The 12312-nt window shown below is 44.0% G+C and overlaps 1 protein-coding gene and 1 long non-coding RNA gene across 2 annotated transcripts in view; both read left to right on the top strand.

Annotated features, from left to right (window-relative positions):
* The window catches only part of LASP1 (LIM and SH3 protein 1), a 47174-nt gene extending 42653 nt beyond the window's left edge, over window positions 1-4521 (top strand). The window contains exon 7 of the mRNA XM_079950152.1: window positions 820-4521. Within this exon, the coding sequence (XP_079806278.1) occupies window positions 820-993 (174 nt within the window). The 3' untranslated portion in view covers window positions 994-4521. The remainder of the gene's footprint in view (window positions 1-819) is intronic.
* Window positions 4522-8547: 4026 nt separating this feature from the next.
* Window positions 8548-11974, top strand: LOC307201292. Its single transcript, XR_013832667.1, has 2 exons — window positions 8548-9570; window positions 10116-11974. It is a non-coding gene; the product is annotated as an uncharacterized lncRNA (long non-coding RNA).
* Window positions 11975-12312: the final 338 nt, after the last annotated feature.

Below are 12312 nucleotides of genomic sequence, written 5' to 3' on the forward strand. Positions count from 1 at the left end.
GGCAGGAAAAAGTGTTCAAGCATGTATATAGCCGATATAATCTGATTGGAAGTGAACAAAATGCTTTACAGGTGCATTTGTGGGAAACCGTGTAAAACATAGGCCAAGAGATGGCAATATCCTGCCCTGAGCTGCCTGTTGGCTCTATGACTGCCCTTTAGATACTGATCTGAAGCCACCGTTACACCTCAGTTTCCAGCCTTTGAAACATTGTTCACACTGGTGTCTTTACAAGGCTGTGGCTGGAAAGGATCCTAAGATAAGTTTTAAGTCCAGCCCTGTGTGTCAAGGTAGATCCTTTGACCAAATCCCATCAACTCACAGAACAGCATTCCATAAACCTAACCTGTGGAACAGATGGTTCCTGACCTTCCTTCAGTCTTACTACGCATTGCATGTAATTCGTTTTATGTCCTGTTCTGTTAAGCCATCCTGGAAATGCCAGTTAACCACTGAAGGGGAAGGGTATAAATTTTAGAAATAAACTTGTAAAGCAGCAGGTTGGTGTTAACTCTGATTGTGCCACATGCCAGCATCAAGCCTAAGTTTTTGTTGCCGTGTGTGTGTGTGTGTGTTTGCATACATGCATGCAAAAGATCATAAAGCATGGCTGCTGGAGCACTCTAGGCTACTACCAGCAGCTTGGAACAGTGATTTAAGAGATCAGGCCTGCTAAAAAAATAAGGTGGGATGTACCTTTCTGTTGGGATTTGGGAGCCACAAGTTTTGGAGGTCCAATGTACTTAAAACAAGGGTGGGTGAGGAGCCCCCAAAGTCACTGAACACTAATCCATCCCTGCTCTTTTCTTCCCGCCCCAGAAGCGGTTCCGTGCAGTCTACGATTACAACGCAGCCGATGAGGACGAGGTCTCCTTCCAGGACGGTGACACCATAATCAATGTGCAGCAGATTGATGACGGCTGGATGTATGGCACCGTTGAGCGGACCGGTGACACAGGCATGCTTCCAGCCAACTATGTGGAGGCTATATGAGCTCCACTCGGGTGCCACCCTGAAAGCAAGCAGGGGGAGGGCTCTTGTGTGCTTCTTGTTCCATTATCCCTTCTCTGCTGTCTTGTCACTCATCAGTTATTTTGTAACGAACCTCTGACATGGCCATTTAAAAAAAATCTGCCAACATAGCCTTGTTTTGGAGGCATTTGAACTTGGGGTGGGTGTCTTTTTTACTATCAAAGATCAATTGTCTTTCCATCCTCTCCCACAGCTTTCATGAAGCATGGCACTGTGCCCTCCTCCTTCCCAAGGGACCTGCCCTTTTGGGAATTGATTTTGATGCTGATTGAAATGTGCACAACTTAACCAAACTGCTACGTGGAACCAGAATTGGTGTAGGGAGGCCCAGGGGCAGGAACCACTGCCATGTTTTCTTTTGGGAGAGTGGAGCTTTGAGTAACTTGCGCAAGTCTCTGATCATTCCCATTGAAAAAAATTGTCCAAGGCCTCTGTTTGCATGTTGACTCTTGCTCATTAATTTTCCTTTCTATAAATCTTTATCAGCTGGAAATAAGTCAAACCATTTGTTAAAAGTAGGAGAGCTTTTGGAGTCAAAAGGAACCACCAGCACATCTGTCATAACTAGAAGGGAGATGCAGTAGCTGGCGCAGAGGTACAGAAGGGGAGGTTTGGGAGAAAAATAATTCTATCCAGGACTCTTGGATGCCATGTCTTAATAAGAGTGTACATTTACTTTAGGCTTAATATTATAGGGCATGAGGAAAACATGCACCCTGCATTCCTGGGGGAAATTAGTTTGGAGTAGAATGTGCACAGGACCTAAACAGTTGCCCAAGTTTCTGCAGCTAAGGGATACTACTCTGCACAGCTTAATTTGGTGCTACCCCCTTGAGTTGAGAGTGTTTGAGGAGGAAGAGAAGCATATTCCAGATGCTTCTGACCATTCCTGCTGCCCTCCTCACCACCCCAAAAGTAGCTTCAAGTAAACATTTGAACTGGCCTATGCAAGACTCCCCTAGCTTAATGCCTGCAAATAGTCATTTCTCACAGATTCCTGGTGTGTTTATCAATGCCCTTCCCGCTCTGTTTTTGTAGAATTCCAAATTCTGTTGACACCTAACCTGTAGAGAGGCAGGTGGGCACTCCTCTGAATAACCTTGACAACAGCAGCCTTGGGCAAGAAGAATCCCAGTTACTGTGGAGATGTAAGCATAGGGACCAATTGCTCCTTGCTTTAGGGCGTATTCATGGGGCTCTTACTGAAGGCAGATCCGTATGTGGAGCTTTTCTCCTGAACCCACATTCCTGTCAGCCCAAAGGCAGACTTGCAGAAAGCATCGTCTCTCTTTCTTGTACTTTTTGAGCCAAGCAATGTTTACAATCCTTCCTCCTCTTTCTACTGCCCCCCAAGCCAGCCTGGCAATTGGATGAAGGGATCAGGGGAACTACTGCCTTGCACTAGAAACATACCTCTTCCTCCTCCTCAAGATGCTGTTGCTGGCTTGGGATAGTCTCATGGACCAAAAGCAAATTCTTTGGAGTGTTGCTGTCATTATAGCAGGGAACTACAATATAACTGGAAATTTATAGGGCTGTGCTGGTGTGGTGGAAGAGCAAAGGCTGAGCTCCTCTAAGCAGGAGTAAGATTCTTGAAAGTCATCCTTTTCTGCATATTGATTGCTGCTTCTCCTGTTACTTTTAAAGAAGCGCAGTGACTCCCCAAGGTCACTTCTGTGTTGGGACAGAAGGCAAATCCAGTTAAATAATAAACAGCCAGCAGCCATGCAGTGCAACAAACCCTTAAAAGTAGGCCTTAGAGCCTGTGTCTAATAACTCATTTAGCTGTGATGTGATTGCAAAGCTCTACCTACGGAAGAGGCTTCTGGAAAACATCTAGTGTCTTTAAATCTAACATGAGAGAAGTGGCTCTAAACCACTTTATTTGGTAGTTGTCTCTTACTGGGATAACTGAAATGGTTGGCAAGTGGACCTCTGGAGGCACACTTCTTACCTTTTTCTTTTTAAGAATGCCCGTCAGAGGCACATGCAGAGAGAGAGGTGCTCAGTCCACTGAATCCTCTGGTGGTTTTTAGTCGTCGCCTCTCAAGCACCTGGAAAGTACAAGGACCAAGTTAAAAGACACGTGTCGCCCTCACACATTCCCCCATTCCAGTGCTGTTTGCATGTATGTGCTCTTCCTTTCCCCTTTCCTCCCCTTCTGTGCATAGAGGCATATCAGGACCTTGCCTTTCCCTCACATTGCATCCCCTCTTGCCTGTGGACTTTGTGGTACAGAGAGAACATACATATGCAACATTAAAAGCACGAGCTTAGTCTCTTTACAAGAGGTGTGAAATAGGCTTACGTTAAGCAAGAGTTAAGGAGAACTTGCCTGCTCAATGTTTAGGCCCCTGAAGTTTGAAAGCAAAGGGATGCTACATTTCGTCATTCCCAAAGTACTCTTGCATATCTTCATGACTGGTGGAGTACCGCACACTAGTGATTTGTAGCTAAATCTCTCAGGAGGGTTTTAAATCCCTTTTGGGCTCCCTATCCAAGTTTAAAATGATGAAGTTCCTGCACACCGCTCAGATCAGTGGCAGAAATAATGACCAAATCATTCTTTTCATAAAGTCATAGAAGCACAAACATTTTAGCATATTTTCTCAAAAATAAAAAGCCCTACTAGTCCCTACTTTTCCTTTGCACTAGTGATTAAAGGGAGGAGGGTTTTGGTCTCCTCTTCACCATATCCATGTCCCAGAGAGATCCATTTGTAGAAATGAAAAGGTCAACAAGAATGGTGACAGGTTTTTCTATAATGTAACCATTTTTAGAGGGATACAGGTGTCTAGGGACCACCCAATCTTAGGGTGAACTTTCTAAAGGTGCCAACGAGAATGACTGATGGGTGAAGAGAAATCACATTCTTCTTGGTGCTAAGACAGAAGCACAACCTTAGTACTGGCTGATTTCCTAACTGAAAAAGACAAAATCATGTATAGACAATCCTTAAGAGGACAGCTTTTTGTGAGGAAGATACAAAAATAATGTAATGTGAATAAATATTTTTAGAGGACCAAATAAAGTTACAATAAAATACTCTCTCATTATTTTATAAATCTCCTAGTCTTTTCAACCCTGCCCTGGGAGAAATGGTTTCTCACTGCTTGATTTATTTTTTTTCTGCCTTCTTTATGCACTTTTGCCTTTTCCCCCAATAGCACCTAAACCTGTATTTAAATAAAATGTTAAAAAAAGAAAGAAAAACAGCTAACTTGCATCTGTGTAGCCATTTTTATTCATGTCAAGTCTCTTGTACATTGTAGCTTTTCAAATAAGATTTCAGTGTCTGAACTTAGAATGATTTTTTTTTCTTTGGAGTATATTTTGGGGTTTTCATCTGTTCTTTGTGTATTTCTTCTTTGTGGGCTTGCACGCCCTCTCCAAAAGTCATTTGGCCTTTTTCAATGGCACCATAGAATCAAATGTAGTACCAGTTCTCTTCTGGTTGACGCCAATTTGAAAATAAAAGTATAATTTTTACTGCTGACTGATTTTTGGTGGTCTTTGATAGTTTTCTCTTTCCTTTGGTAGAAATGGGAAATAAACTTACATTCAGAATGCTGTAAGAAGCGGCCTGCTTTCAAAATGTAAAGCAACCTATCTATAGGGCATGTAGTCGTATAAACAGACCAAAGTTGGGTAGATTTCCCTGTACAGAGAGTGACCAAACCATGATTTAGCTGTCCTTTGAAGGGTTTGGCCCCTCTCACATCCACCTCTTTTGCACTTGCTCCCACCTGCTCTTCCTGGTACAGACAAACCATAGTTTGCCTACAGAAGAGAATTGGAATCCCAATTCACATGGCGATTCGCTTGATAGCCTAAGTCAAGATGATGCAATCATAACCTTTTGCTCACTGTCCTGTTGTTCCCTGATATAATTCATTTCTACAATGAAGCCACATGTGTACTCCATAGGGCTGTGGGTTTTACCCCCCAGATTAAGAAAGTCTGCTTAATAAACTCCCCCCCCCCAAGGATGGCTTAAGAGGGAGGGTGTGCTGGTCATCCCAAAATTCCACTCTGAAAGTAATGAGTGAGGGATAGCTTGAAGCCTGGTGTAAAGGGACTGTGCCTTATCCTGTAGCTAAAATACAAGGTAAAGGTAAAGGTAAAGGTACCCCTGCCCGTACGGGCCAGTCTTGACAGACTCTGGGGTTGTGCGCCCATCTCACTCAAGAGGCCGGGGGCCAGCGCTGTCCGGAGACACTTCCGGGTCACGTGGCCAGCGTGACATTGCTGCTCTGGCGAGCCAGAGCCGCACACGGAAACGCCGTTTACCTTCCCGCTGGTAAGCGGTCCCTATTTATCTACTTGCACCCGGGGGTGCTTTCGAACTGCTAGGTTGGCAGGCACTGGGACCGAGCAGCGGGAGCGCACCCCGCCGCGGGGATTCGAACCGCCGACCTTTCGATCGGCAAGCCCTAGGCGCTGAGGCTTTTACCCACAGCGCCACCCACGTCCCAAAATACTTGGTAGCACTGACCAAAGAGAGGTGGAACAGATCTGGGAACCAAAGAAAGAGCAAAAAGCAAGGAAGATGGAGGATCAAACTGACTACACTGAATGTATGCAAAAACAGCTGAAGTAAAAAAGCATTAAAATAGTATTTCCACCTATACACATTTAAATTTAAAATGTACATTCCCATATCCAAATCATTGAGTAATTTTAATCTACATTGCATCTAGGGTGTTTGCTTTTCCCAATTTCTAGTTCCTTTTCTCTGAATTTTTTAAAGAGAGTTTTCAGATTATATTTCTGTAGCATCATAAACTTCGTTGCTTACACCACAGGAACTCCAAGGGGCTAAACACTAGGCACCCTTTCTCCTGTTATGTTAGAGAACCTAAAACAATCAACCTTGACCACCAAAAGCCAGGGATTCTGATGCTGAAAAAGCAGGTTGGAGGAGAGAAGCATAGAGTTAGCACTGGAAGACAGGTACTGTATGTGGGTGGGTGGGAGGCCAGTGGGATTACTGAAATCGGACCCCATTTTTGGTACGGGAGGTCTGGATGCAAATGCCATAATGTAGGTAAGGGCTTAAATACAAGCTCCTACCTCTAACATGGCCTAGCACTGGCTAAAGAGAGTGGCCAGGACTTGGGAGACAAAAGCCAAGCAATGAAAGCAATAATAAATTACTTCAGCAGGGCAAGTCTGCTGCCTTTAGCCTAAAGCACAGGAAAAGATAAGCAGATTCAGGCTTGATCAATGTTTGAAGTCCAGTGAAAACCCAGTATAAGTGGGATATAATCCTCATATTTTCCATAGAACTGTAACTTTCCTCTGTGTGCATTAACTGCCAATTCAGGTTCATAGGAAAGCATGCATGGTTGTGTTTTCCTTCAGGTTACCAGGATGGCACAATTTTCATACAAATGGCGCTATGGCCCTACGTCTTCCATGCCATATAAAGAACCCCTTCTTGGCTCAGACATGTTTTCACCTGTCCCACACCTAACATCAAGCCAGTAAGATGAAAGGCAATAATATACAGGAGATGCAGACTGTAAGAAGACCAATTTCTACAATTACTATTCCATAAAATGACTGCCTTCTTAACCAAAAGCATCTTCAGTAGCCACTTAAAACATCGTGACACAAGGAGCCTGTTAAATTTCAGTTTGTAAGTGAATCCAGAGGGCTGCAGCTGCCACACTAAAGGCTTATTTCCTAGTTACAGTGCAGCCCTTAGCAGTGCCCTATCTGTGGAGCACAGGTGCCAGGCAGGGGTATATGGAGGAAGGTGGTCTCTTAGGTCATCTGGAAGTTGTTTAGGGCTTTAAATGTTACAAGAAAAACTTTGATGTGTACCTGATAGCATACTGAGAGCCAAGGTAGTCCCTGCAGCAGAGGTGCTACATCAGGCATCCCCAACCTGTGACCCTCCAGATGTTTTGGCCTACAACTCCCATGATCCCTAGCTAACAGGACCAGTGGTCAGGGATGATGGGAATTGCAGTCCAAAACATCTGGAGGGCTGAAGGTTGGGGATGCCTGTGCTACATGATGTCAACAGAATGCCCCAGTCAACAACCTAGCAGCTGCATTCTGAATCAGATACAACTTCTGGATGGAGCTCCACATGGAGTCCATTGCAGTAATCCAGTGATGAGGTTACCCAGTGCCAGGACCTCAGTGGCAAAGTGATCTCAGGAAAAGGCACCCAGAGCTGTTTTACCAACCAAAGCTGGTAAAAGGCACTTCCAGCCACGGAGGTCACCTGTGACAAAAACAGATTGAAGCGCACCCCGAAACTATGTACCCGTTCCTTCAGAGGGAATATGTCCTTGCCCTGAAACAGGTATCTAACCTGTCTCCCAGGACAGGAACCACTCACAAAGCCTCAGTCTTGTCAGGGTTTAAATTCAATTTATTGGCCCTTACCCAGTGCACCACTGTGCCCAGACAGTGGTCCACACCAGAATCTGATGACCATTGCTGCAAATCCCCTAATGACCACTCCTGATGGCTTCATGAAGTTGTTAAATAGCACTGGGGACAAAAGACCCCATAACAGACATGTCAAGGGTCCGAAAAGCATTTCCCCCAGTGCTGCTCTCTGGATCCCAAACTCCAGGAAGGACCAGAACCACTACAGAGTCCCAGCATCCATCCTAAAGAGCCCAGTGGTATCAAAGGCAGCAGAGAGATCAAGCAGAAAGGCAAGGCCATGTTCCTCTTGTATTTTCTGCTTGCATGCTATGCCTGATTTCTGATCCTTCAGACCAGGAGTGGGGAACCACTGGTCTATGGGTCAGTCTCAGCCAACCAAAGGGCCCAGTTTGGCCCCCAAAGCCACTACCCCCAACCCACACCCACCTGTCAAACAGCTGACATCACCAGTGATGGGAACAGACAAGGTAAAACAATCCTGGGTTCTCTTTTGCCATGTGAGGGAGACTTCAGACTCATGTAACCAATGCTTGAAGAAGCACTTTGCCAGCTCTGTGCCTGAGCCTTCACAAATTAACTGAATCCAGGGCAGGCAACACCACTTTAAGTTCCCATATGTCTGGCAATCAGCAAAGGTTTTTGACAGGTGGTGAGACAACTTGCCTGTCACCCATGTGGCATTCTAATGATGCCATGTGATCGACAGGTGGATAGTCCCGCCCACCTGTGAAAGTTAGCCCACAAGGTGGGGACAAACGAAAGGTTTCTTATCCCTGTTTTAGCTCAGCTGCCACCAATGTTCTGCAGGCTTTCAGACTTCACAGGCACTTGCTTGGCCATTTGGGGTTTTTGATTTCCCTGCCCACTTTCATCTCCACAAACTTCTGCACACTTATCAAGTGCCCTAATTATATAGAAACCACTCCCTTATCTTTTGGGAGGGGACCATTTTGCTTCCAAAGAGTTCACTGTTAAGAGGGAATTATATTCAGGGTTGTTATTTCTAGAGTATATTCAGCCAGCATTTTAAAATTCCGCCCACTTAAGAAAATAACAGCAATCCAGTGCCTTCTGGGGGGGGGGGGACAGAGAAACGACTTAGATGACCTGGCAGTCAAAAAGATTGCTGTTTTAAAAGACCACTAAATCTTAGTAATGATGGATCAATAAAGCACCAAGAACCATCTCTTCTGCCCCCTTGTCAAGTAGAGCCCTCCAGCCATCAACCGTTCTGTGGCATCCTGAACGCTGCACCACAAGGACAGAAAAGTTGCTAATACCGTCCTGATAAACGGAAATGTTACCTTGGAAAGCAACAAAATTAAAGACCACTTTCCAGGGTCATCATCAATATCCGATCTGGGAGATCATGCCTTCCCATTTCCAGACCTCAAGATCCCATCCAGCTGTTTTTTTGCCATCTAACATCAATAAAAATAGGGGTTAAATTCTGGAGGGCATTAGAATACAAATCTAGATTCTTTGTCTGTGCATATACACGCAGAGCGAGTTGACTGCAACGGGGATTTAACTATGCTTCATTTTCTCTGCATTGTGGCTGGCATTCCTGCCAGATTCCTGATATTTTGAATAAATCTGCAGTGAATAGATATAAGTGAATCCTTGCTGTTAGGCATAAGAAGCTGGCATCTTGGTTACTTTCTCATAGATTCCACAAACACCCCCTTTTTTCTTTTTCTCCATCTTCCTCCCCTGAAGAAAAAGACAGCTCTGTTTCATCTGGCAGCATCATTCTGTCCTGTTAGATGCTGATGTGCAGGCAGGCAGGCAGGCAGGCAGGCAGGCAGGCACCCCTGCAATTACCTTGCCTCAGTCTAAACCCCTCCCTTCCTCTGCACCAGCTGTCTGTCTCTCTCCATCTCCCTCTCTCCCTCCCCTCCAGCCTCCGATTCCAGGCAGCACCATTGCTGCCCCCATTTCCCCCTCCATCACCATGTTGGACATTTTCATCCTCATGTTTTTTGCCATTATCGGCCTGGTTGTTTTATCCTACATCATCTATATGTTGTAGAATCTCCAGCCACGCCACCGGCAAAGCCTATGGAGGGCGGCCAAGCAGGGAGACTGCTTTTCTCGCTTTACGCTGTGCTCTCAGCAATACTGCAGGTGGGAATTCTGATTTATGGTTAGCAAAGCTCTGTCGTATTTGAAAGCCACACTGTTAAATCTGTGCTGTGGGGGTGGGCGGTGGGCGGGAGGCAGTAGACTGCATAGAGGAATAAATGGTGTGTGTTTGTGTGTGTGTGAAAACTCTCTTCTGCCATCACTAAATAATACCCATCATCTGATCTTTCTGCAGATAGAAAGCTGTGTGCCTTCTGCATTTTGCTGAGCAAAATGCATTAAAAATAAAAACGCCTGGGCTATTACTGTACTATTAATGCCCTTTCTCTGTTTAAGAATAATTTCTGGATCTTTATTGCTGCTCAATGTGATGTTTGTGATAAGGGCTCTGGGCTGAAGAAAGTACAGAGGCATTGGTAATACCTCTTGTGACATTTACTCTGCTTTTAAGAAGCAACGGGTAGCACTGAGTGCTTTGGAACTGTGTTTGGTAAATAAGGTGCCTGCTTGCTATCAGTCCATGCGTATTTATATCCACATCCTTTTTTCTTCCTTCCTTTTCTTGCCTTAATGGGGATTTTCTACAGATGAGAGACCCCACCTTGGAGGAGATCCATGTTTACATCTCAGCGGGGTGGTCCTCTAGAGTTCTTCCAGAGCATTCTGGAGAAAGGTTAACCCTTTGCACGGCCAACTGGCAAAGAGAAGAATGATTCAGCCCAACGCCCTGAAGATGCCCCTTGAGATTTCAAAGGATTTGGGCTGGAATTGCAACGGGAACAACAAGGGAACAAGGCCAGGGGTGGACAAAAATGGTCAGCAGAGAAAGGTGACTGAAAGGTTATAAGAGGAAAAAGGGGCAAAGCTATTGCTTGGACTACCCTACTGTTGTTGTTTTTAAAAAAGAGGTTTTCTATATGTGAAAATATACAGCCTTTGAATGGAAAAAATAGTATTTCCTGTTATTTGTAAGTTCTGGGTTTGTTTTTTAGTAAAAAGGAATCTGGGAAAATATGGATTTCTAAAGGCCAAATGGAGGCGGGGCTGGGGGGAGAGAGACAGATGGATAACCAAACATATTCTAGCTAATATTTGCCATGCTAAGGACCCAGTATGGACAACACAGTCTCTGTGCAGAAATGGGTTTTGGCACTGACATCACCTATCAGGTGGAGAAGGGGTGGGGCAGCACACCCAGCAGCTCAGTAGTACAGTATATTCAAAACACACCACATTTCCCTGTGTGGAAGCTTGTAATGAAGCACTATGTCTCTGAGGGTTGTGGTTTTGTGCTGCTACTGCTGTTCAGGGGATCAGAATGCTTATTTTTGCCCAGTGTTTTTTTTTTAAGAAACTTTTTCAGAAAATATTTTTTATACATAGTTGCTTTCTCCCCTATATCTTTCTAAGCTGGTCAGATTTTTGCACAGGGACATGAAAGCCACATGCGAAATACATAGAAAGGAGTGGTCTTTTGGGTTGATATGAAAGCTTAGGGATTCTCTTTCTCCAAGATGCCACATGTTCATAATTTCTATGAATATGAGAGAAACGTGAAAAGGAAGTATTGTTTGAAAGCTGTCGGATGGACTTATCTCCCTCCCTCCCTCTCCAAAGGAAAATGTTTCTGCGATGACTTCAGAGCACTAAAACGCCAGAATGTTGGCTCAGTACAGTTATTAATACAGATAAAAAATTTGACATAGTGCAAATTCTTGTGTGAAAATAATGTCCTTGCAAACTGTTGCAGGTTGTAACTTTTTGCCTCCACATCCAAACTGATACTCTCAGCTAGGCGAGGAGGAGAGATTTGAAGTAACATTTAATGGTGAATTTACCCAATCTGCGCTTTTTGAAACAATAAGTGAACTGGAAGACAGCCATCCTTTGAAATGTGCACTTCTCCAAATTTTGCAATGCCGTTTGCCAGCCAAGTGATGCGTAGAAAAATGTATGTGCTAGGGTTGTAAAGTGTGCATCAAAATACATGTATTAGTGAAAATAACTTACAGAAATGTATATGAGGAGAAATATGCTTTGCAAAGCAAGTATTCGGCAAAATGGCATGTCAACGTATTAGGAGAAATTTGCACTGAAAGGCTGATGAGTTTCCTTGGACTTTTTAAAAACAAAACAAAACCAAGAATCATAAATTGATATGGAAATGTGGAGAACTGAATTTAAGATTGGAAGAAGTAGAAGGAGACTGAAACTGACAGATTCACCCCATTCCTACTTTCAGAATGGAAACAAAACTATCTCTAATGTGCAGGACCCACTATATAAGCTCCATGGTTTGTGGTTTTTTGTTTCCTTGTATTTTTGGAATGTGTAAAATGACACAAGAGGCAGAACCAAACATATTCCCTCACACAAACAGTAGTTTTTGGAAGGTTTGAAATGTAAAAATTAATAATTTAATGTGAATAAACTTCAAGGCACCTTGCATTCTTTGAGTGCTCATTAAAAAAAGAGAGACAAAAGTGTGGCTAAAGGATGGGTTGGTTTTGAGGTGTTAAATGGAAAGTTAGTAAAAACTCAGTTGTAATCTGTTCAATGGTTTAGCTCAACCACCAAAAAGGTGTTTGCCCTTCATTTCTAGGTAAGGAGGTAATTTTGCTTCCCCTTGAGGAAAAGGACACATTTGGGGTTTTGTAGTCAAGAAGAAAAAAAGGTGGGGACATGATAAACTTTTTAAACTTATCCATGGTTTGCAGAAAGTGGATAAAGCAACGTTTCCCTCCCTCAGTGCCATCCAACCTAAGCTGACTGTTGAAAGAATCA

This window comes from Podarcis cretensis, assembly GCF_951804945.1.
Source record: "Podarcis cretensis genome assembly, chromosome: 13".
NCBI classification, from domain to species: Eukaryota; Metazoa; Chordata; class Lepidosauria; order Squamata; family Lacertidae; genus Podarcis; species Podarcis cretensis.